This window comes from Microchirus variegatus (assembly GCF_963457635.1).
Source record: "Microchirus variegatus genome assembly, chromosome: 7".
Classification (NCBI taxonomy): Eukaryota; Metazoa; Chordata; class Actinopteri; order Pleuronectiformes; family Soleidae; genus Microchirus; species Microchirus variegatus.
In genome coordinates, this window is record NC_139808.1 from 560,856 (window position 1) to 587,764 (window position 26,909).

At 38.7% G+C, this 26,909-nt stretch overlaps 1 protein-coding gene across 1 annotated transcript; it reads left to right on the plus strand.

The window, feature by feature from the left end:
* Positions 1-1,652: 1,652 nt before the first annotated feature.
* cacna2d2b (calcium channel, voltage-dependent, alpha 2/delta subunit 2b) lies at positions 1,653-26,020 on the plus strand (the record flags this gene model as incomplete). Its single annotated transcript, XM_083892497.1, has 37 exons — positions 1,653-1,730; positions 6,068-6,184; positions 6,680-6,739; positions 11,082-11,126; positions 11,272-11,407; positions 11,518-11,649; positions 11,767-11,824; positions 11,923-11,973; positions 15,050-15,149; positions 15,992-16,153; positions 16,224-16,334; positions 16,451-16,529; positions 17,104-17,153; positions 17,318-17,407; positions 18,128-18,193; positions 18,345-18,419; positions 18,500-18,574; positions 18,654-18,725; positions 18,929-19,000; positions 19,187-19,248; positions 19,357-19,433; positions 19,884-19,944; positions 20,058-20,155; positions 20,254-20,344; positions 20,442-20,504; positions 20,600-20,703; positions 20,988-21,086; positions 21,195-21,286; positions 21,399-21,446; positions 21,875-21,946; positions 22,470-22,622; positions 22,722-22,774; positions 22,981-23,036; positions 23,995-24,118; positions 24,203-24,312; positions 24,407-24,489; positions 25,925-26,020. 37 exons carry the CDS (start codon positions 1,653-1,655, stop codon positions 26,018-26,020), a joined length of 3,171 nt encoding a protein of 1,056 aa, XP_083748623.1.
* Positions 26,021-26,909: the final 889 nt, after the last annotated feature.

The following is a 26,909-nucleotide window of genomic DNA, read 5'->3' on the forward strand; positions in this document are numbered from 1 at the left end:
TGTGTGTGTGTGTGTGTGTGTGTGTGTGTGTGTGTGTGTGTGTGTGTGTGTGTGTGTGTGTGTGTGTGTGTGTGTGTGTGTGTGTGTGTGTGTGTGTGTGTGTGTGTGGGCTGGGAGCTAATAAATAATCTCATGCACTGATCCAGTGCTGGTGGATCTGAATTAATGTGTTGGAGTTGACATTTACCAGGAGATTGGTGGGAGTTCTGGTGCTGAATCTAAATCTTATTCACTGAATATCCACCAACCTACACTATTTATTATTATTTATTGACCCCCCCAAAAAAAAGTTTGTGTGTGTTGGTGCTGGCAGTCGTCCATCGTCTGCTGTTGTGGTCGTGGTCCAAATCCCTGGTGTTTCTGCTGCTGACTTTGATGCATATGTGCAACACAGGCACACTGTTACATATTTTATTAGCTCAGTCTGGGGATTTGATCCATCCTCTGTGTCTGTGTATATTTGTGCTGCTGGTGGATGTCGCTGCATCGCAAATTCCCTTTCGATGCAGAGCCTTCCATTCCGATGTAGAGGATCATCCATTTTGCGGTTCACAATGTATCTGGGTGAAGAGAAGCTGTATCAGCAGTTTTTTGCTTTTCTGACTCTTTTTGTTAACAGGTTTAAAGTCCATGTAAAGCAGTAAAAAAAAAAAAGATATATATATATATGTATTTCGCCCCTGACTTTGTCATGAATTATTAAAAAAAGTATTTAAAAACTACTTCCCTCTCACACACACACACACACACACACACACACACACACACACACACACACACACACACACACACACACACACACACACACACACACGTTTACGCAGCATTCAAATGGTGCTTTTTCACCATACACTCTTAGAAATAAGGGTTCCAAAAGTGTTCTTCTCCAAGAGCTGAGGTTCTACCTGGAACCATTTGCTTCTGAAAAATTCATGAAAGGGTTTTTCAAGGGTTCTTGGTAACACTAATGGTTCCAGTAAGAAACATTTTGATCCAGAGAACCCTTTAAAACCCCTCTGCTGAATAAAGGGTTTTAAAAAGGTTTAAAACCTTTATAAAAAAGGTTCTACCTGGAGCCAAAAAGGGTTCTCCTATGAGGACAAGCCGAAGAACCTTATATGGTTCAACTTCACCATCACAACAAACCATAGGGTGTTGGTTTATATGTTTTTTTTGGTCCTCACAAAGATACACATCCAAGGACACACACTAAAGTGCACACTAACGCAAGTGAACAAAGCTGCTCGTCAGTGTTAATGCAGGATATAATGAACACTCTGGTATCAAACCACCTGTTCAACAAAAGAAGCAATACTTTGCACCATTTCGATCGCTGCTGCACTAATGGAAATTTGCCGTTGGAATAATGCACAACTCCTTATATGGACATCCTGGGGGTGTGTGTTTATTAACAACAACAAAACAACATTTTCTGACATTTTACAGACCAAATAAGTGCTGAATATTTGAGAAAATAACCTTTAAGATTTGCAGCTCCAGTCGTGTTTCGATTCACTCTTGAAAACAAGCCGTTTGTGTTACGATTGTGTGTGTTTGTTGTTGTTGTTTTGTTAGTGTGACATTTGTCCTCAAAGGCAGCTCAAAGAGTCCGTGTGTGACGGTCAGTGTGTGTGTTGTGTCTCCACAGGATCATGCACTGGGCCAGACGCATCGAGCAGGAGATTGACAGAGTCTTTCAACAAATCACAGGAGCTCAGCAGTTGAAAGGGGTGAGTGTGGAGCTTCTCTGTTTATAGAACACTCAGGTTTATTCATCACACGCTGCACGAGAGGAGAGAAGAAGTGCTGACACATCAGTGTGCAAAAGAGCATCTATGCTAAATCCATGGAATTTATATAGGTTCATAAAGTAAGAGAGTAGTTGTTGACTGATGTTGTTGTTTTTAGAATTTTTAATATTACAATATTTGCTTTGCTTTGTGTTTTGCTGTCTCTTTGTTTCTGTTTCCAGTAATTATTTGTACTTATATATATGTATATATACACATATCTATATATATATATATGTACACACACATATAATGTTAGATTCAAATTACTGAGTAGTAATGAAGAGCTTTCATAATTCCTGTTTCAACATTCCACTGTTGTCATGGCAAATGTTCACATCTGGCACATTTTTATTATTATTTCCTTTTACGTTACATAACATAAACAAGTGGTTTGATTATTAGAGTTCTGCAGTAATCTTTAACTGTCACAATTCTATCAATTAGATTTAGTTTTATGCGATTTTTTCAATTCAACAGATTTCAACAGATCAATACACATAAAAGGTAGAAAATAGACCTTTTTGTTGGAGGTCGTCTTTTGATTAAAACAGTTAAATCAACAGTCAAAAGAGGTGATAAGTGTAAAGTAACTCATTTGGGCCTGAAACAGTTGTGTACATAAATAATACTTTGACTATATTATTTGACGGAGAAGGCTTTTGGTAATTATTGATTCTTTTTGCTCATTCATTATTTTTGAGAAAAAGGGGTAACTATAAAATATGTGACACTTGCACAGTTAATCTCCAGCTTCATGATTTCTCTCACAATCATCTTGTCTTTAGTTCACATGTAAACGAGGTCCATTCTCAAATGAATCAGTAAATGATTTGAGTAAAGACTTATTTTACATCCCTGCTGGCAAATATGTGACAGTTGGACTGTGAGACAGTAATTGACCTGTAAAAAGATCATCATAAAGATCCTGTGAAGGAGACCAGAGAAGTCTGCTGTGGACGGATGTGTGGAGGCGTTTCCCTCGAACGAGAAGCAGCGACACGTGTCGTCTGTTTGTGTCACAGCAGAGCAGATGGTCAGGCTGTAGCCTGTAGCCTGTAGCCTGTAGTCTGCACTAATGCCTTGATGCGAGATTCACTTGTTCATTCAATCCTGATTAATCCGCCCGTGATCCCGAAACGCTCCAACACTCCAAGGAAATTGCTCGTCGCTGCGTGAAATCCCGTAACATTCCTGGTTACCACATTGTCTGATGACAAATTCCCCCGGTGAAAAACATATATTATGTCAACTGTGTGATTGGAGAAGCTGTTTTTTTTTCTTAATTTGCAAAGTAAGCTCCAGCTTCAAATGTCTACATGTGTTAGGGCAGCTGTAGATACATGACGGCACAAGATAGAGGCTTCTAAATATACTGACAGAGGCTTTTCTTTCTAAGGTTAGGTTATTTCTAAGTGAACAATACACTTAAAACATACATGTGTGTTTTATATTCAATTTCTACCATGAAACTCACCTCCTCAATGTTACGTACAGGACCTTTAAGTGATCACAAAAGATATTGCAGTTAACTTTTTAGTGCTCACACGGCACAGATCTGTATTATAATGATACACAACTCCTTATATGGACATCCTGGGGGTGTGTGGTTATAGGTCACATATTCAGGCTTTAAAAAATGCGTTTACATATATACTTGCTCTGTGATCTTAAAGGGGCCGCAGCATTCTTACAACAGTAGTTTATGCAAATTCATCTTGCGATCCAACGATTATTTTTAGAATCTAGTAATCTATCGATTATTAATCGAGTATTCTTTTGTCCATAAACTGTAGGAAAATGTTGAAAAATGCAGACCAGTGTTTACCAAACCTGGAAATCATCAAATCAGAAAGCTTGTATTGATTGTTTAAAAACCCTAGCACCATGTTAAAAACACAACACAAGCTGCCGAACTGGGCTAAAAACAACAACAAATAAATACAAATAAACGAATAAAAATGTCCTGGGCTAATACAATGGTGATAAATACCTAAAAATGCACACATGAATACATAAATAAGCTCAAAATGTCGTCCTGGTGGCATTAACATAAATTCACCGTCATAAGTAATTATACTTTTGGCCTTTTTGACGACACGTTGAGTTCAGATCAGAGGATTCTTGATGCTGAATGTGTTCAACACCTCACACATTACTGTGTCTTCCTCTCTGTGCGATGTGGGCTTTTAAGAAGCATCTGGTCACGGCACAAATGGAGGGTTGTCTGATGGAGTCGTATTCACCGAGTCCATTTATAGGCTGAGGATGTGGTTACGTGGTGATGCTTCTCTGTCTGTGTGAAGCTTTTTCCCCAATCTGCTCTTCATCCAGGTCACTGTGTCCTCAGCTGTCCTCATGTCCTCATGTCCTCATGTCCTCATGTCCTCATGTCCTCATGTCCTCATGTCCTCATGTCCTCTGTGATCTCATCTCTGATGTTTCCTGTCACTCAAAGCTCACAGAATAACACATTACAGCTTCTTATTCTGGTTCCTCTTGTAACTCTGGTCATGATGAACCTCCTGAAGTGACACTAACCCAAAGTAATTGACTGAAGATGTTCAGCATTTGTTATCTTCAGGTTTTAAAGCTTGCATCTTCGACTCTATCTGATCTGGTTTATATATATATATATATATACAGTATATGTATATATATGTATGTATATATATGTATTATGGTGTATATACAGTGCAGATGTGATATGAAGCTGCAGTATGCAATGTTCTACAAGATGTTTTTTCAGGGTCTGTCTTTACACAAGTACATTTTGGGTTCTCTTTTTGCTAAAAGAAAACATGTCAGAGATTTTTTTCGGGTCTGTTTTTACGAGATTTTTACAATATTTTTTGGGGGTTTACGAGATTTTCTTCGGGGTCTGTTTTTATGAGATTTTTTTGGGGTCTGTTTTTACGAGATTTTTTCGGGTCTGTTTTTACGAGATTTTTACAAGATTTTTTTCGGGTTTACGAGATTTTTTTCGGGGTCTGATTTTACACCATTTTTTTCGGGGTTTGTTTTTTAGAGATTTTTACAATATTTTTTGGGGGTTTGCGAGATTTTCTTCGGGGTTGTTTTTATGAGATTTTTTTGGGGTCTGTTTTTACGAGATTTTTACAATATTTTTTCCGGGTTTACGATATTTTTTTCGGGGTCTGATTTTACAACATTTTTTCGGGGTCTGTTTTTACACCATTTTTTGGGGGGTCTGATTTTACAAGTTTTTTTTTCATGGTCTGTTTCTAAGAATTTTTTTGGGGGTCTGTTTTTACAAGATTTTTCATTCCAGGTCTGTTGTAATTAGATTTTGTTTTATGAGTTGTTTTCCCCGGAGTCTGTTCTTACAAGATTTTTTATCAGAGGGGCTGTTTTATTTATTTTTTGGCCACAGTGGAAGTAAAAATATATACATATATATACAGTATGTAAACCAGATCATATAGATTATGACATGCAGGCTTTAAAAACTGACTATAACAACTACAGATGCTGACGCAGAGATGATGATGATGATGATGATGATGATGATGATGAGCTGCCATATTTCTGATCTCTCAGGATGACTGCAGTGTGAACCTGACTCTGTCAGTTTGCACTAAGCTTTGGACCCAAGTCAGACTTTATTAAACCATGAATTGAGAAAATTCAAACAAATACAGTAGAGACTAAATAAAACTTTCAACATGACTGTTTTTTTTTTTTTTTCATTTTCTCTGTATGAAGAGATTGAGATTGAATCCAACGTGCAGTCAGATTGTTTCCTCTCACCGGACATCATTAAAGGGGAAAAATATAACTCTGACGCACAAACAAAGTTTTGGAAAGTCATGTTTTTTTAATGGATGGTCGAGTAAAAGAAGTAAATGAAATCCAGCTTTTCCTAAAAGAGTAAAAGAGATGCATTAAAGAGTAAAAACTCACAGACGCAGTGAATCAGGAGATTATTTTAAAGGATTTAACTCACAAACACAACAGCTGACTGTTCCCCTGTATCATTATTTTAGAAAATAATGTATGTAATGTTTCTTTGGTTTAATAAAATACACACCCATCAATCAACTCTATACTGCCCATAAAAGCATCAGCTGCATTGGTAATGAACATTTGTGCCAAGTCAGCTGAAACAATTAAAGTCAAGATTACAAATGGTCAATGGAAAAACGTCCGGTCAGCACAAAATAATAGACTTTACACAATGATCCTGCAGCCGTTGTTGTTGCTCTCACACACATTTGTTTTCTTACTCTCTAAATTGTCCATTCTTTATATTTCAGATCTACAACGAAGAGAGACGGCGATTTAGTCTGGTGAAGAATCAGCCTCGGAAGATTGTGGAGAAAGTGGCCTCAGACATCGAGAAGCTGCTGGCGAAGAAGCGCAAAGCCCTGGATGTAAGTCTACACTTTTTGTACACAACTCCTTATATGGACATCCTGTGGGGGTGTGTGTTTATAGGTCACATATTCAGGCTTTAAAAAGATAGTTTTTTTGGTTTTCTTATGTGTTGTTGAGTCAACGTTTTGATTCATTTCATATCAAATTTTTAACCCTATATACACCATTCAGCCTCGCTGAGCCACTTCCCAAACTCAATTAATTATTGTGCTGTTGAATGTTCAGCTGGGTCTGAATCTTGTTTTTCAGCTAATTTGTGCTTTCACAGCTGAGACCCAGAGCTCAGTATTTTGTACTTTTCTGTATCTAACATGTACAATATCTAATAATAATGATGGTGATGTTGTGGTAAAGTGGCCTCATGGAAACCAACATGATTGGATTTCGCCAAACAATCGCATTTTGTGAAAACAACATGTCACAAAGTACATGATAAGAAACTAAGTTTATTTCATCTATTTCTAATGTTTCTGTGTTTGTTTCATATTTAGAGGTTAGCCAGTGAAGCAGAGCGGCTCCAGCGAGAGCATCTATGGCAGGACGGCATCAAGGTAAATCCGATCTGATCCGTTACTGACACATTCTTCTTGTTGTTGTGTTCATTGTGACCTGTATTCTTATGTACATATAACAAACTGAACTCACCAACAACAACAGTACAGACAAAATATTTGCGCTAAAAAAAATATTTTGCAGACTGCAAATCATGTTTATGTTTTGAAATCATGTTTTGGCATGTGGCGCCACCTACCGCCGTCTACCAATCATTGCAGTCAGTAGAGTCTCAGCTGCCGAGCAACCACGGGTTGCCAGTTATGTAATGTAGTAACTGTTTTTGGCCACATTCTTACATATGGCACCTTTAAGGCTTAGGTGTTTAAGGGTTAAGATATTTCTTCAGCACGTCTGTCTGTTCAGAAAGATCATCATATTTAATACAGACTGTTATAGTAACTCATACTCAACTCTTGATATGCAACAGCAATGTGAATAATTTTCTTAATAGATTTTCTTTGCATTTTCTTAAAACCTTGAGATTTGGATTATATTATTATTCATCATTTTCTGGAACAAAATAATACATGACCTAGTTTTTTTCCCCACATTTCCTAAAACATTCTGCTGTCACGTTTCCTCCGTGATGTAAATGTGAAGCAGAAGAGTAGAACTCAGATCTGTCAGTGCTCACCAGACTGAAACAGACGACTGAAACAGACTTGGCTGTTGAATTCCACACACTTTACCTTCATTTGACCAGAGTGAGGAAGGTTTATCCTCATCCTCTCACACTGTTCTCTGAGCACCCGAAAAAAATGCACTTTGGTTTTAAATTGTGAATATTTTACAACTTTGTTGACCATTTTCATTTTCTGTCCTCCAATAACATGTGTTATTTATCTTCCATTCTTATTTCTGTACAATATATAAAATGCATGTTGAATTATAGAGGGAAAAAACCACAGACCCAAGGTCTTGATGTTTTCCTCCAGTTTTCAAGCTCATCTACAAAACAATATTTATGTACGTTGAGAAAGGCCAGGCTATTATAACAGACTGGGCTATAGAGCTTTGCAGTTGCCATGGTTACCTGGTGCACACAAAGATCAGCTTCTTTTCCACGTTGCCTTAAAAATGGATATTGAAAACATTTTAGCCAGATGAAGCATTGTGTGTTATGATGAAAAGCCCCCCAGCGCTGCTGCTGCTAAAAAAAAGACATTTGACAGAGACAGCTGGTGCAGCCAAGGCCAAGACTTAATCAAACCATTACAGACTATAATGAGATTAAATATGTGAAAGATATAAGAGGACGTCTAAGAGACTCTGTGGAGAACAGCTGCCTGAATGTGTAACAGACAGACAGAAACGTGTCATATAGGCTTAAAGGAGCCATATGTAAGAATGTGGCCAAAAACTGTTACTACATTCAAATTCAAAACACCGAGGTCTTTTAGGTTTGGTTTTCTGACGTAACTGGCAACCCGTGGTTGCTCGGCAGCTGAGACTCTACTGACTGCAATGATTGGTAGATGGCGGTAGGTGGCGCCACATGCCAAAACATGATTTCAAAACATAAACATGATTTGCAGTCTGCAAAATATTTTTTTTAATGCAAATATTTTGTCTGTACTGTTGTTGTTGGTGAGTTCAGTTTGTTATATGAACATTATTCCTGAGTCTCTGTGACATATTAGGAGGATTTTATGGCCAATTGATTTAGAGCATTGGTTCTCAAAGTGCGGCCCGGGGGCCAATGGCGGCCCGCAGAATCATTTCTGGCCCCGCAATGAATTACAGTTGATAGATTTAATCCAGGAGCTACTAAGCTTGTTAAATGTTTATTGGACATTACTGGATACAGACCAATAAGTGTAAACAAAAATACTGGGTATTTACCTGGTTTCTATATGGTGAATTTTAGTGTATTATTTACCAAGTAAATAAATGGTAACAGAAATGTGTTACTTGGTATTAACCTGTAATTAGAAGGTAAGAACAATGGCCAAAATACTGGGTAATTATCCAGTAAATTATACAGCATTATTATATTAACGCTTATATTACTTAACACTAAACTGTAGAACTGCAATCTGGTCATTAAAGTTATTACAAATGGGATTTATTTCTGGGTTTTTTTCCTTTGGTGACCCTCAGTCCAATGTTAGGTTCCTAAATTGGCCTCAGGTATCAAAACTTTGAGAACCCCTGCTTTAGTGTTATCACATAATGCACCTTTAACTAAAGTATGTTATATATATATATATATATAATATATATAATCAGAACACCACAACTCAGTCTAAAGATGTCACAAGTGTTGTGAAGTCGTGGTGAAAGACGAGCAGATGTCTCTGCTCAGTGTCCACTGATTCATGATGTGTTCGTAACTGAGAACAGAACAAAAGCTCCAACATTTGGTGTTTACAGATTTGCAAATGAGAGCCTGTTTAATTCATCGCAAGTCAACTTTGATTCTCATTATTATAAAATTAACTTTAAGCTCCAGTGTAGAGGATTTCTTCACTCCTCAGGTGAACCCTGCAGATCGTTCAGAACTCTAGTCTCATCTTCCGCCGGTTCTCTTTCAATATTAATTTTATTAGAGTTCTAATGCCTTCACCGAGAAGTCTCCTTCATTTTTCATTTCATTTTGGTTTGGCACTTCCTCATGAGCAATGTGGATCATTCCTAATCTGTCTATAAGGTTTGTCATGTATAATGCTTCCACCTTTCCTCTATCTGTCAAAAGAGAGAGTTATGTGGAGCTGATCGTCTTAATATGTATCGTGTGAACTCATTTGTCAGTGTATTTTTTTTTTTTAGTCCGATTTTAAACATTTTGAGTAGTTTTTTTTTGCTCTGGTGTGTTTATATAGTTAGTGACAATTTAAAAAGAAATCATCAGATTGCAGAGTTTGTGCTGAAAAATAGGATATAAGACACTATATCTAGATATATATATCTAGATATAGATCTATATCTATATATATCTATATATATATAGATATATATTGCACATTCTTATCTGTATATACGCTGTTAGAAATAAGGGTTCCAAAAAGGTCCTTCTACAAGGGCTGAGGTTCTACCTGGAACCATTTGCTTCTGAAAAAACCCTTTCCCAAAGGAGGGTTCTTGGTAACACTAATGGTTCCAGTAAGAACCATTTTGATCTAGAGAACCCTTTAAAACCCCTTTCCTAAATAAAGGGTTCTTGGTGGAACCCTTTTGGAATCCCTTTATATACAGGTTCTACCTGGAGCCAAAAAGGGTTCTCCTATGAGGACACGCCAAAGAACCTTATATCGTTCTACTTAGCACTTTTATTTCTAAGAGTGTAGTGTTCACTTTAACACAGTAATGGAAGAAATCAGCCTAAATGCTTGTAGAACCCTAATAACTCTGCTACTTTCAGACATGGATCATTTAGGTTCATACATTTTGTATTTAACTGATTGTAACGAAGGGAACTTCATTACTGGGAATTTTGCACTATTTTGGGTTTGAGTTATTGCATTTTAACATCTCTCCACAACAACGTTTACATTGAACATAAAAACAGCACTCTGACACTTTAATATTAATTAGCACTTTATTGCAGCTTTGCACAGAACATTTGCACATTGTCTATGAAACATTTTAATAATTGGTATTGAATGTTTGAATTAAGTGTAGAAGTTTCCTTGAATGGTTGTTTGTCCTGGAGCAGGTGATGTGGCCACACAGCTCCTCCTGGAAAGGAAGGAGAATAGAGACAATGACACTGTGAATATTGAGGATTGAATAATTGACTAAAGTTAATCATTTCTGTGGTGAAATTGTGTTAAGAGGGTTAGAGTTAGTAAACAGGTGTTAAAGTTGGACAAGACACTCACCTTCTCTTCTGTGTTGCAGCATGGTGTTCAGGTAAAAGAGTTCCAAAGGAAACGAGAACTTATTTATGGTTCCGGGACGGACCAAGTGGGAAAATAGGAGAGGGGAACTGGTGGACAATGGTTAGGTTGTTGGGGGGTTCTTAACGGTGATACAGACTTTATTTTTAATAAAATAATTTAAAAAAGCATTATTAAAAATTGGTAAAAACATGTTAAAAAATGAAATTGTTTGTTGATTGTTTGTTGTTAATTATGTGGAGAGTTCACCTGCAAATGGTAGCGCCAGAGCTCACAATCAGGGACACAGTATAAAAGGCGCCATTTTCCATCTGTCTGTGTTACTGGTCACAGGGCGAAGCTCGTTACCTGTGAACTATGTTGCTGAGTTCTTTGGGAATAAAATGTCAATTGATCACTCGTACATTTGCCGTTCATCATTTGTCTCTATAACATCAGCTGCATTTAATGGTCATTCTAACACTGATACTGAACTGAGACTAACCCCCCCCCCCCACAGGAGCTGGACATGGCTTACTATGACTCCAAGGCTGAACTGGATTATGTGAGTCCTGATTCTCTACTTAAGTAAAACTTCCCAAGGCTTTTTAACACCTTATTGTTGTTGTCTTGTACACTGTACACATTAAAAGTGGTTAAAAATGTTTTTTTTTTCAATGACAAAATGTGAATTTCTCTTGTCGTCTTAGTATTCCATGGATGGAGAAGGAGAGGTGGAGAATCCCTCTCACATCAAACTGGAGTTTGTGTACGATCCAAACTTCAAAAACAATGTCAACTATTCCTACACGGCTGTTCAGATCCCCACAGATATTTACAAAGGAGGCAAGTGGAGTCAGTCATTTTTCAACTGCAACGCGTAATAAACTTTGTGTTGAACTTTATCTGTTCTTCTTCTTCTTCTTCTTCTTCTTCTTCTTCTTCTTCTTCTTCAGCTCCAGTCATCCTGAATGAGCTGAATTGGACGCAGGCGCTGGAGAAAGTCTTCATGGAGAACAGTCGCGAGGACCCGTCGTTGCTGTGGCAGTCGTTTGGGAGCGCGACGGGCGTCACTCGATACTATCCAGGTAGATTTGATGTGCAAAATGTGTCACTTTAATAGGGTTTAAAAATCCTCATTTTGGTTCAAGTAAAAATTCACAAGGGAACCTTTGTTTTTTGTTTTGTTTTTTTAACTTTCACAGCCACACCATGGAAAGCGCCAGATAAAATTGACCTGTATGACGTGAGGAGGAGGCCCTGGTACAGTGTGATGCTGCTGCTGCTGCTGGATTATTTTCACCTATGCAGTAAACGTAGTAAATTTACAATTTTCTAACCTCACTGTTCCCTTGTTACAGGTACATCCAGGGCGCATCGTCCCCTAAAGATATGGTTATTCTCGTCGATGTGTAAGTAATGGTTCAGAAGTTGACATTTGGATGATTAATTATCTTAAATGTGTTTTATATAATTGACCTTTTGAAATGTGTCATGTATTTTTTTTTTTTTTTAAAAAGCAGGAAATCATATTTAACTCCGACGTCCCAGGCTCTGATCTCATCCTTTTCTACTGATTATATTACATACAGATATGAAGACTCATAGGCGTACAGGCGTATATCTTAACAGGCGGTAAATGGACTGATGGGCAGAGAGATCTGGAAGTGATGCAGTTTGAATAGAATGCCAAATTGGTAGCATGCATTACAGTAAGATATGTACGATACGGCGCCTGAGTGAGGCCTGTCATGTGCTTTAAACTAGGGCTGAATTCCAATTCCTTTCTTAACCCTCAATCTCAAAAATGTTCTCCCTCTAGTGCAAGTTCTGTCCTGATTCTCAGTAAAATTAAGTTGAGGGTCAAGTTTAAGGTCTGTATCGCCCTCAATATTGAGATTTTCAGAGACCACCCTTGGGAGCAAGGGCTACCCAGAATGCATTGCGTGTTTTCACATAACAAAGATGGCGCCAAAAGCAGCGAAATGAGTGCGATACAAATGAAGTATTTTCTTTGTTAATAGAGATATAAAATGATCTTAGTTTAGGCCCATATTATGGATTACTGACGTCATTGTTGCCTAACATTTATTTTTATTTGACCATCTTTTGTCAATAGTCGGCCGGTGTGGTTTACTTTTCAATAAGTCGTGGTGTGTGGTAACTGTCAGCTGAATATTTGTATGAGTATCATCTTATAACTAACTGACAACCTAATAACTTGACTGACAAACGGATCAGAATAAATAATCCTGACGTAAATGTCTTCTTCTTTTTTGGAGTTGACAGACTGGACGCAGCTTTCGCGTTATTCTGCCCCCTACAGTCTGAAGACATATCTGCATTTAAGGGGTGTCCCATTTCTAAGTGACAAAATAACCCTCAACACTTGGTTTTGAGGCCAGTTAAGGTTAAGGGTTGAGCTTGAGGGTTAAGATTAGAATTGGAATTGGCCCTAGATCTCAGGCTTCACTTCATGTTTCCTAGCATCAGTTCGTCATTGAAAGACCACCTTTATGCTGCTGTTGCACACAAATAAGCAACATCCACCTGTGTTTGGCTAAAGTATTGTATGACGTGTGCAGCTGGTTCTGAGTCTGCACCAAAATGAGCTGAAAGTGCAGCTAATCCTGCTTATCATGTGTTGAACATCTAAATGGTTATGTAAAGGTGATTTAGACAAAAAAAATAACAAATTACAGTTTGTGAGCTAAACACTACTCACTGGGGTTCAGGAAGGACAACAAGATCGGTTAGAGTGAGTACAGTCCGGTTTATTGCAACAGAAATAACCACACGAACAAAGGAAGCCAGCTGTTGCTGTGGTGTCTCTCTTTCTCTGTCTCTGTCTCTTCCGCTGTCTCTTCCGCTGTCTCTTCTTCTGTCTCTTTCTCCGTCTCTTTCCGCGTGCGTGTGGACCCAGCCTACTGCAAGACCAGAACCAGGTTACAAACATGCTTATATAGCTGACTAATTACCTGATTCTGTCCAGCTGTTTGATCACCGGCTGAGCCACTCCTCCCTTCCCTCCAGCAGCCGCCGCTCTAACCAAGCCCCACTGCCACACAGTTATTTTGCTTTTCCATTTGCAATACTTTTTTATTGCTCTGGCTAGTTTCCAAGCTAGCTGAGCCGATACTATGCGTGACGTCAGGAAGAGACACAAGAATCTAAGCGAACAATGGCAAACTGTAGATCATTTGAAAAGACTTAAAAAATCCTGAAAACGTGCATTAATCTCCAACATCTAGCAAAGGAAATGTCTAAAAATCTCATCATTTAATAGAGGAGTCTGGTGTATTTAGCGTTAGCATCACAAACTCTGCCGGTTTGTAGGAAGTACTGAACAAATCTTATGGATTAACTGATTCTAATGATTCAGTTACACTGAAAACAACTGCTTTATAAGACACTAGTCACGACCAAGTCACGGCAGTTTCATGCAGCCGTGCTGCGATGACTCCGCCCACATTGAGGAGGTACTATTTTGGAATGGAAAAACCAACCAAACCGCGTAGAGACGAGCTGAGGCGAGGCGAGCTGCGGGAAAAAATACGTAGTGGAAAAAACAGCATATGTTCCTTGATGCGCTTGAGAAAAGGGATTTAGTTACTGTGTGGATTTCACAAATGAGATGAAGATGCTAATCAGGTGGATGTTGTTACACATGGACAGAGTCAGGATAATTATTTCCCATCAGATATAGAAGTGATTTTCTCTGAAAGCAAATAAGTGTATTTTGCCAAAATGTCAAAGAACATAAAGGTCTGGTGTGTCAGCAATAGTGACATCAAATGGTGAGACTGCAGATGACTCCTCTGCTCCTCCCTCCAGGGAACTATGGTGGCCTTTGTAGACCACAAAGGATTTTGTTCTTCTTAGTTTTTTACAGTACAAAAACACACAACGCTGATTCAAGGCTAAGTGATGATACACTTATGTGTAGTATATATCATTTCTACCATTACACCACCTTAAATGTTGTAAACATGATGGATTGAGTGTTTTGAGCCTGATTGTCTGTCACTGTGTGTGCAGGTTAATCCTGTTATTGAGTGACGTGGACAAAGAGGAACACAAGCTTTTTACAAATGAACCTTAGTTTGTCTGGTCATGATCACATGTGCTTTAAAGCAGTCGCCACGGCAACCGTGGATTTTCTCATAGTTTCAACACTGGTGTTTAATCACTGTAATGCTATAACTAACTATATGGTGTATATATTGATGTGTCACACTTTTTTTGTTGTTGGTTTATTTCCTCACGTCCTCCATTAGTGGGTTTAACACAAAATAACTCTCACCACAAAAAAGTCCCCATTTTTAGCAGCGCTCTCTTCCTGTCACATAAATATGAAATGATGAGGTTTTGCAGATCCGTGTAAAAAATATGAATATCTCTGTGCACACGTTTGCTTTTATCCCTTTGTACTGTGTGTGTCTGAGTGTGTGATGGAGCTGTATCCTCGTGTTTGTGTTGTTTCCTCAGGAGCGGCAGCGTCAGTGGACTCACCCTGAAACTGATCAAAGCATCAGTGGTGGAAATGCTGGACACTCTGTCTGACGACGATTACGTCAACGTGGCCAGGGTGAGAGCGTCATATCACCGTCCCTGTCATTTTACATCTCTATATTCTATTCTGATCAAAAGTTTGGGCTCACCTATACAATTTGTGTTGTGTTTTCCATGAAAAGTCACACTTTTATTCATCAAAAGAGTTGCAAAATGAATAGGAAATATAGTCAAGACATTGACAAGATTAGGAATAATAATTTTTATTCCAAATAATAATTTTGCCCTTCAGTCAAAGAACCAGCAAAACTGTTTTCAGCTGTGCTAACATCATTGCACAAGGGTTTTCAAGGGTTTTCTAATCATCAATAGTCTTCTAACACCATTAGCAAACACAATGTACCATTAGAACAGTGTAAATGTGCCTCTATACACCTATGTACATATTCCATTAAAAACCAGACGTTTGCAGCTAGAATAGTCGTTTACCACATTAACAATGTATAGAGTGTATTTATGATTCATTTAATGTTTTATTCATTGAAAAAAAGTGTTTTTCCTTCAAAAATACAGACATTTCTAAGTGACCCCAAACTTTTGAACGGTAGTGTACACTCTTAGGTTAAGGTTCTTCGGCTTGTCCTCATAGGAGAACCCTTTTTGGCTCCAACCCTGTTGGAGGGTTCCACCAACAACCCTTTTAAAACCCCTTTATTCAGGAAAGGGGTTTTAAAGGGTTCTCCGGATCGAAATGGTTCTTACTGGAACCATTAGTGTTACCAAGAACCCTTGAAAAAGGCTTTTTCAGAAGCAATATTTGCAGGTAGAACCTCAGCCCTTGTAGAAGGACCCTTTTGGAACCCTTATTTGTAAGAGTGTATATTCTCCTCTGTATCTGAGTCTGTGTCTCTGCTCCAGTTTAACGAGAAGGCCGAGGCCGTGGTTCCGTGCTTCAAACATCTCGTCCAGGCGAACGTGCGCAACAAGAAGATCTTTAAAGAGGCCGTGCAGCAGATGCAGGCCAAAGGCACCACAGACTACAAGTCCGGCTTCCATTTTGCATTCAACCAGCTGTTAAATGTAAGTGACATTATTGATTGTGTCTAATAAAGATCCATCTGTTTGACTGTTTGTTTTGTTTTGTCTTCAGAAGACAAACGTCCCCAGAGCAAACTGTAATAAGATAATCATGCTGTTTACTGACGGAGGAGAGGACCGAGCTCAGGATGTCTTCATGCAGTACAACTGGCCAAACAAAACAGTTGAGTTTACTCTGACTCTATTTCATCTCTCACTTAATAGGACGCAGTATTTGAACAGGAAGTGACTTCATTTTACTTCTCTATATATATGTATATTTTTTTTTTTACTGCTAAGGTTCGAGTGTTCACCTTTTCTGTGGGTCAGCACAACTATGATGTCACACCCTTGCAGTGGATTGCATGCACCAATAAAGGTAAGTGACTTCTATTCTGAATCTGTATTTATTGCCAAGTACATTTACACATACAAGGTGTTTTGTATCTAGTTTTCAGGGTAACTGTGAGGTTCACTGTCTTTCTGTTAATTGCAATGACTGTAGATTTATGTTGATAAAATAACCAATCAACACTGGTGGATATGTACAAAGTTTGCATATAAGTGGAGTTATAAAAGTGCAAAGTTGCAGGTATTTGTTTATTCAATTATGTAAATGAGTGTCCAGATTGTTCTCAGATTCACATCTTATCACAGTTTTGTTTTTTTGTTTTTTTCCTCTCTTTTTTTATTTATATGATCAGAATTTAAATGTGATCTTGTTACAGATTTGCATTCATAAAATAAAAGTCAGATGTTGAAATCTACATATGCATCACTTCTATGGAGTCTGATCAAACATTTACATGCTGATGCTTCCTATCTGTGGGATTGTAATGTCTGAGTCACTGGTCTAATAACATGGAGTAAAATCTGGAATATTTATGAGTGTGTTACCAACAGCATCACACACACTCTCTCTCTCTCTCTTTTCCCTTTTCTCCTCTTGCCAGGTTACTATTTTGAGATCCGCTCCATCTGTGCGATCAGGATTAACACCCAGGTGGGTTTGTCTCGTGCCTCTAACACAGCTGATCCCTGTTCATTGTCTCTGGTTCTACATGTATTCTGCACAGCCTTTGTCCTCGTAGTCTGATGTAGTCGGTTGTTTTTCAAGCCGAGGCCTGGTCACGTACTTAACGTCTCTTTCTTTTTTTTTTGTCTCAGGAGTACCTCGACGTGTTGGGTCGCCCCATGGTTCTGGCCGGCAGCGATGCCAAGCAGGTTCAGTGGACTAATGTGTATCAGGATGCTTTGGTGAGACTTCAGGACACATGTTTTCATAAACAAGTGCAGTGTCCGTAGGAAGTATGTATTCCTATAGTGGGAGCTGAAGAAGATTTTTCAGTTATGTTAATGCATGATAAGGAACATAAAGGCTAAAATAATACAAACACTGTGCAACCTCATAAGGCACAACGCAAATGTGCCTAATGGTTTTGAGAAGAAAGTCAGTTCACTGTCAAAGTGCATCAGGGCAAATAGATTATTTCCTGAATTTCAAAAATTCATTAAAATTATTCCTTAAGAGGTTTGCAAATATTTTCATCGGATCCTTGTTCAGGGCGATGCCGACTATTATGATGGTGAATTTCAAGTCTTTCTGAGATACTTTTTGTTTTTGAGAAGAAAGTCAGTTCACTGTCAAAGTGCATCAGGACAAATGGATCATTTCCTGATTTTCAAAAATTCATATAAATTATTCCTTACGACGTTTGCAAATATTTTCAACAGATCCTTGTTCAGGGCGATGCCGACTATTATGATGGTGAATTTCAAGTCATTCCGAAATACTTTTTGTTTGTGAGAAGAAAGTCAGCTCACTGTCAAAGTGCATCAGGGCAAATGGATCATTTCATGAATTTCAAAAATTCATTAAAATGATTTCCTTTTTAATTCAATTCAATACTCTCTTTACAGACACACTGAAAAGCTTATGATGTATTAATATTTAGGGTTTGTGTTGTAAATCCACAGGGTCTTGGTATGGTTGTTACTGGAACTTTGCCTGTATTCAACCTCACCATGGATGGAAACTCACAGGTAACAAAAGTGGCAATAACTTCTTCTGTATGTGTGTTTTTATGTTTAAATGCAATAAATACAGTGATACTATTGCAGAACATCAAATGGATATCCTTAAATGGTCATTATAAGGATATCCATAGTGTTTTTTCCACTGTTGTCTCAACAGAATCAGCTGATATTAGGGGTCATGGGAGTCGATGTTCACCTCGACGAGATAAAAAGACTGACGCCACGCTTCAATGTATGTACATCATATACACAGCACTGTGTATTACTCGCAGTGTTTGTGTTGACTGAGTGTTATTTTTTTGTCCTCAACAGCTCGGAGCTAATGGATACATATTTGCCATCGATCCAAACGGATACCTTCTTCTACATCCTAATCTCAAGCCAAAGGTGATTGACAGTTATGTCACCAAAGTTACACACTGGAGCTTTAACCTATATTTGTAACGTAAATGTGTTTATCTCTCAGCTCGTGAATCTCCCTGAACCTGTGACGCTGGACTTCCTGGATGCAGAGGTGGACGACAGCAATAAAGAGGAGGTGAGAGGAAACAAACAAAGCTGCTGATTTCAGTGGTTTTGCTGCTCTTTCCTCATGTTCAAAGTTATTACCAGGGAACAAAAATCCTCTGCCCTCAGGACAATCTGCCCGTTTGTCTGCAATGTCCTTTTGCAGTTCACTGGAGGCTCACTGTGCTTTATTATTATTTTACATTATATAAACACTGCGTTTTCATGCTCTAGATTCGCAGACAAATGATTGATGGAAGACCAGGTGAAATGCAGGTCAAAACTCTGATCAAGTCCATTGATGAGGCAAGTAAACATGTATTTTATCACTATTGTGTACATTTGTGAGGTCAACTCTGGACCTCTCTACTCTTATTTTTCAGAATATTGACTTTAATGTCTCAATTTTACAGGTTATAGATTTGAAATTACATATGTATAAATATAAAATAATAATAATAATAATAATAATAAATCTCTTCTTTTGTGTAGCAATACATTGATGATGTGTACAGAGGTTACACCTGGACTCCTATTAACGGCACGGATTACAGGTGAGTGTCCATGATGTTATGATCACATAGAACACTATAGAACACACTACATTTAAAACATTTCCTCTGTCTGTCATGTTTCTTCCTGTTGGATGCTGCCACCTGTAGTCTTGGTTTGGTATTACCCCCTTACAACGAGTACTACATCCAGGCAGACCTGAGTGATGTGATGCTGCAGCTTCAGTGTGAGTATGAGTATACAGACAGAGAGCCTTTACTTCGACTTTGTGTATTTGTATGTGCAAGTGTATTCATGATGCACTGACAGAGAACATCATGTGTTTGGGTTTGTCTGATTAAAAAAAAAAAAATCAGGTTAAGGTCACAGCAAACAAAACTGTAAATTATGATGAAATTGTTCAAATTACTGTACATGTAAAAACATTTCAGTTCAATTGCTAGTTCAAATAGGGTTAGTTAGTTAAAGCGATAGATAGATAGATAGATAGATAGATAGATAGATAGATAGATAGATAGATAGATGGATAGATAGATGGATAGATAATTTATTGATAAAAATAACATTACAACATTGTCGTCATGTTGTTGCTTTCACCAAACCGTTACATTAAAGTCCAGTACATTAGTTTGATGAGAATTAAAACCCTAACATGATTCTTCTCACTGTGTCACAGACATGCAGTCGCTGCTGCCGAGCTCCTTTGAATCATCAGGACACGTGTTTCTTGCTCCAAGGTTTATATAAGTATACTTTTTCTTCTCTTGTCTTTTTTCATTCCACTCTCTTTATCTGTCTGTGAGTATAAGAACACGTTCATTATATTCATCTGTGTTCATTCTCTTCACAGAGAATACTGCAAACGTCTGCACCTCTCTGACAACAACACTCAGTTTTTGCAGAACTTCCTTTCGCTCATGCTGGATATTTCTCCAGAATCGGATGAATGTCAGTTTCTGTACATTTGCTTTCACTGTTAGTAGTTGGAGTTTATGTGTCTCTGCAACACCATTGAAATTATGGTTTTTTTGTGTGTTTAATCTCAGGTGACAAAGGTCTAATCCACAACCTGATTCTGGATTCTCGGATTATTGGGCAGTTGGCCTCTCGTGTGTGGAAGAACAAGGACTTGAATTCGTGAGTCAGCTTTTCAAAGTCTTCACACACCGTCGTACAACACTATGGCAACACAAATGGAAAAAACATTCAAATCATGCTAATCTAATCCTCACAGGTACGGCTTCTTAGCTGTGTTTGCATCTACAGATGGAGGAATAACACGGGTTTTCCCCAATTTGTGAGTGACATTAATATACTCCCAGATATTCTCTTTTATTTAGTCATTTTTCTCTTAGTCATTTCTTATACATTTTTTTTTTTTTTTTTGTGTAGAGCTGCTGAATCATGGGAAGAAGATCCCGAACCCTTTAATTCAAATTACTATCGAAGGAGTCTGGACAACAGAGGTTACATGTTCAGACCTCCACCCAGATCCTGTGAGTATCTTTATTTAATCAGATTATTAAATGAGATTACTACTACTAAAACTACTACTACTCAAGTGTATTCTTAACCTTGGGATAAGTATGTGATATAAAATAAGACTAATTCTATTACGTCCACCTAGGTTTTAAACATATGTATGAAATATTACATAGTATTTCAGGTTCCTCCTCCTCCTGAAGCCAACCAGTCAAGAAAAATAAAAAGAATGTTCCAATCTTTGAATTAAACTATCTGTATGTGACCTCTGACTTATATGTCTTTTGTTCTCTCACAGCCTTGGACGATCCTGTAGTTTCAGAAAACGGAACTGTCGGAATTCTGGTTAGTTCAGCGGTTGAGGTGAATTTAGGAGGAAAACTGCTCAAACCTGCAGGTAAAAACAACTACTTTAATGTCAACTTGATGTGGCGATGAGAAAGCTAGTGTTATGGAAATATAGTATTCCAGTTATCTCATGCTCCATGTGCTTCTTTTCACTCAGTGGTCGGGGTGAAGCTGGATCTGGAAGCTTGGGTCGACAAGTTTAAGATCCTGGCCAGCAACGTGTCAGACAGTCGTCAGGGTTCGCACAAGGTTTAGTACGACGCCGTTCACTGTTTATATTCTATATTGGAATCATATTTGGTTTACGTAAAAACAAACGTAAAAAGTCATTGTTTCATCGTACATTTTTTTTGCGTTACAGTGTGGACCATCCAGAAGCTGTGAGATGGACTGTGAAGTGAACACTGATGTAAGAACTTTATTATTGACACTACACTATTTAAACTATTTCTGCCACAGGTTTGATTGTTTGATTGTCAGTGTGTGACATGTGTGTCCAAAGTTTGTCTCACAGGCCAGATTGTGGCCCTGTGACAGTTTGTATGTGGCCCCGACTTCTTAAACTGTATTCTTGACATTCCCCCTTCCATGATGCTGCCAACACGATCTACCAGAATGAGTATCATACCCAAGTATCAGGGTATCATTAACAGTCATTAAACCATGATATTGGGTCAGTTATTCAGGTTATTTGGTTTTGAAATAAAATAGAATTATTCATTATATAACAGGCCTTGTTTTGACTTGTAAGTCAAGTAGTATTTTCTAGTAAGATTCTGCAAACCTTTACATTGTGACTTCCTGTTTTATGATATACAAAATTGCCGTTGTCTGTAGGACCTTCTCTGCTATCTCATCGATGACGGTGGTTTCCTGGTGATGTCGAATCAGAGAGATCACTGGAAAAAGGTACGTGTGCTAACTCTTCGAATGAGATTTTTTTTTTAGGGCTTTTCTTTGTAGCCATTACTTTCACATTTTTCTATTCTTTTTGTATCGTTTCTCTTATTGGATCAATAACATGTTCAGCTCGACTGAACTCCAAAACCAGGAGACAACTTTTTGTTGTACTCCATAAGAGCTCAAATATGGGTCAAAGCAATTTTTGTTCCCCGACCAGTCCGCGGCTGAAGTGCCCCTGAGCAAGGCACCTAACCCCCTGAATAAAGGCAGCTCACTGCTCTGGGTTAGGTGCTGTGTGTGTTCACTAACACACGGTGGGTTAAATGCAGTAATTGGAAATTTCCCCACTGCTGGACTAATAAGGGATCTTAATGCCATAACAAGTTTGATGTCATGGTTGTAGACGGCAAACATTTGTTTTGGTAACTTAAATGTCACTGTAATCTTATCTTATCTTCCTGAACCTAATTTGAGCCGATAACTCTTTGCGTAACAAGATGTTTTCCTTCTTTCTCTCGTTCCGTCACAGACTGGCCTTTTCTTTGGCGATGTCGACCCTTACCTCATGTACGCGCTCTACAACAACTCCATTTTCAACCGCCGTCAGTCTTTCAACTACCAGTCTGCGTGTGAGCCTGTGAGCAGCAGCCACACTGGAGCAGCACACCGAGGCATCTTTGTGGTAAGAGACAGACGACGATGGCCTGAAGATTCTAGATATCGGGGTGGTTTTAACATTCGATTTCAAAACCTCGATTTCTACTCTGTTCTCTTGCTGCAGCCGTCCATCGCTGACGTCCTCAGCTTGGCCTGGTGGACGTCCACTGTGGCATGGTGAGACATTTTTTAATGACACCCGGAGAATGCGGCGTGCCCTTTAAAACAATCCACACTGTGTCTCGTCTCCTTCACATTAAACGGTCATGCTTGGCAGCTGCCCTTATATTCTCGACTATTTTAAACTCAGTGTTACAGGAGCCGTGGCATTTGTTTATCATTATTTATACTATACTTATTTAACAAGGTGTTTTTTTTTGCAGGTCTGCAGTCCAGCAGATTCTCTATGGACTGGCCCTCAACAGCTGGCTCTACAAAGGTTTTACCACTTAACTTACTCTGTGTGTGTGTGTGTGTGTGTGTGGAAATGTCTACTCTACTTTTAGATATTCATGTTGTAATCAGCATTTTATTTGAACATTGGTGTTGTTTTTATGTGACCTTGTCACGTTTCTTGAAGTGTGTTGCTATGAAGTTTTGCTCATTATCAACCACGACTTCGCCATTTTCAGCAACCAGCTTGAAACTTACACTCTCAGAAATAAAAGTGCTAAGTAGAACCATATACGGTTCTTTGGCTTGTCCTCATAGGAGAACCCTTTTTGGTTCCAGGTAGAACCTTTTTTTTTTTTTTATAAAGGATCCACCTGGAACCCTGAGTGTTACCAAGAACCCTTTAAAACCCTTTATTCAGGAAAGGGGTTTTAAAGGGTTTGGATCAAAATGGTTCTTACTGGAACCATTAGTGTTAACAAGAACCGTTGAAAAACAAATGGTTCCAGGAAGAACCTCAGCCCTTGTAGAAGAACACTTTTGGAACCCTTATTTAGAAATAAGGGTTTGTAGAAGCCCTTGTAGAAAATGAGGGTTCCAAAAGTGTTCTTCTACAAGGGCTGAGGTTCTTCCTGGAACCATTTATTTTTCAACGGTTCTTGTTAACACTAATGGTTCCAGTAAGAACCATTTTGATCCAAACCCTTTAAAACCCCTTTCCTGAATAAAGGGTTTTAAAAGGGTTCTTGGTGGAACCCTCCAAAATGGCTCCACCAAGAAGAAGAGCCAAAAAGGGTTCTCCTATGAGGACAAGCCGAAGAACCTTATATGGTTCTACTTAGCACTTTTTTTTCTAAGAGTGTAGTTAACAGCAACTTTTACATCAATGTAAACATCTGATGTGGATGAAAATGAAACTCCTCCTGCAGCTAAAATGATGAGCTTTTAAAACTTTCTTCCTTATGCCACATAAAATGCTTAATTTCTGTATGTTTGTCTTTCAGATGACGTCCTAGTTGACGGTTTTGAGACCAAACAAAGCAGCTGTGTCACCATCCAAAGTCAGTTCTATTTCACAAACACCACCAACTCCTACAACGTGCTGCAGGACTGTGGAAACTGCTCACGGTGAGTTTGTGTACTTTTAAACCCGTGCCGTACACACAGTACAGCGTTCTGCTAAAGTATCCACGATGCTCTGCTCTTTCACAGGCTGTTCCACGCGAAGCGGATAGAAAGCACCAACCTGCTGTTTGTTGTTGCTGAGACGCTGCCCTGTAGCTCCTGTGAGATAGAGAGGCTGACGCAGGTCAGGACAGAGTGTATCCTTTACAGCGAGGCTTTTATCTGTGCTCCATGTTCAAATATCATTATTAATAATAATAATAAATAACCACCTTAACTACGAACAAATAGTTCAGGAGGAGAATCCATGTGAGGTGCTGAGCAACGCACGGTATCGCAAAGGCCCGACCTCCTGCTTTGATTACAGTGCCTTAGTAAGTAGCCACACTGACATGAAGTTCATCTCAAATGCAAGATAATCAACGATCACATTCACACTTTTTAAAAAATTATTGATTTGTTTTGGGGTTTTTAAAAGGAGACATATTATGCAAACTCAACTTTTTAATCATGTTAATACTTATATATGGGACTCTGGAGGCTCCATGAGTCTACAAAGTGTGAAAAAAGAGGACTCACTCATCTTAGGAGAGAGAAAACATGCCATGTTGACTTCCGCACTCATTGCTACGTCACAATGACACATTCCTGGAATGACACCCGGAGTAAAGCTCCACTTTGTCCCTAAAAATTGCGAGAGTGCCGACGAGGGCAATAGTATCCGGAAGAACGGAAGTCAGTGAAGTGTTCTATTCTTGTCTGCACAGTTCACTAGGGCTACAACGATTATGGAGAGTTAAACAGCCGGTAAAAGGTAAAATGTGGCACCATTTGACGCTTAAACAAGAAGTCAACATGGTGCAGTTTAACCACTGCAAACGACAACTGGCATAAACACAACAACACGTCATCAATGATTCCGCATCTGAGCCCAAAGTATCCAGTTGCTAATGCTTCCAGCACACGCTAACATAAACATTGATGTTAGCCGATTTAATGTAGCTTGGTCTAGGACTGCAGCTATCGACTATTTTTATAATACAGTATTCTACCGATTAAGCGGATGTAAAAAAGAAAATAAATCAAAATAATAATAATAATAATAATTTAATAGAAGAATAATTACAAACATTTTCTATAGCTGCAACCCTACAGTGCAGCACAGAGTTCTACACAAACTTCCAGCCTCAGAGGATTTACGTGTCCAGTGGATACATTTTATATATGACGGCAATAATGACGGCTTTTCCAAATGCTAACTGCTGTTAGCTGCCGTTAGCCTCACTGACGCTGACGTAGTTTCCTGGGGGCCGTACCTATGTTCCCCAGGTCCTATGTTCCCCGCTTTGTATGTGACCGCGGAACAAAGAACCCTTTTTCTAAAGAAGGGTTCCTTGTTCCCCGCTGTTCGCCAAAAGGGTCCTATGTTCCCCTGTCACATACAAAGTGAGGAACATAGGACCTTTTTTGGAAAAAAAAGGGGAACATAGGACCTGGGGAACATAGGTACGACCCCGTTTCCTGTGTCTCATTTGCATATTTAAAGAGACAGGCACTCAAACACAGAGCGTTCTGAACAGGGCTGTTTTGACAGAGTGATTGAACTGATGTGGTGCTTCATCCTTAAGGTGTTTTGACCAAAGCATGTCACAGACATGTTCATTAGGACACCAGGGAACTAGGTTCACTTGGAGAAATAGTGTTTAATATGTCTACTTTAAAATATTCATTAGTTGCAGCTTTTTTTCAATGACGTAAAAGTGATTTTCGGGTGGTTTTCTGTGTATTCATTGTTTGTCCTCTCTGCAGGAGAACACGTCAGAGTGTGGACGAGCTCACTCCCTGCAGTCGTCCATAGGAATCGTCCTCTTTATTCAGCTTCTCCTGCCTCTCTTTCATCTCTGACACGTGCCAACGCTCAGCTATGTTTCATCTCTTTGTGTTGAGGCTCAGATCTACTGAAGGTTACACACACACAACAAAAACATTTTTAAAACTGCAAAGAGCTCAGACCACATTGTGCGAGGAGTGAAAAAACTGGATCTTAGTGCTTTTTTCATGTTTGTTTGTTTGTTTGTTTGAGTGAGTGCACAACGGGGAAATGGAACGTGTTGTACACGCTACTACATAGTAGTATTTGATACAAAATTAAGTTCTGTTTTCAAAAATAATTCCTTCGCCATGCTTTATAGCCACAAAATAAGTATTAACAATCAATGTATTAGTATTTGAAGGTGATTGGTTATTGTCAGTCTGGTACATGTTTAACGATCTACGGCGTACGATTCAAGACTCGTCTTAGGTTTTCTGTGCGAAAAATAGTGAATTCAACTACAGATAAATGTGTTGGAGAAAGAAGGACGCACAAATAAAAACATGAATAAATTAAATACAAACGCCACACATAAATACAGTACATGGATTAAATAAATACAACTCTCTGAGCACAGTTTTAATTGCACAAATTTAGAGTTTCCATACATTCATAACAGCTCATTTTTTTAACACGTCCATGTAAATAAAATAGGCTTCAATCTCCAGCTGAACTTCTGCTACAATGCTGCTTATTGAAACTTTTGCTTCTTCTTTGACGACTTTTTAACTGAATTTCCTTTGCGTTGCATGTGTGATCCTGGTTAAAAGGAGCATTTCTGCACTTCTGGGACGAGTAGATCTGAGCCTGAACCTCTCATTCACGTCGGTGTCTTTTCAATACACTCCTTTGCCAACAAACAAACACACTTTCATGACCCTCATCGACCATATACGACACGACTCGGAGTGATGATTTCCT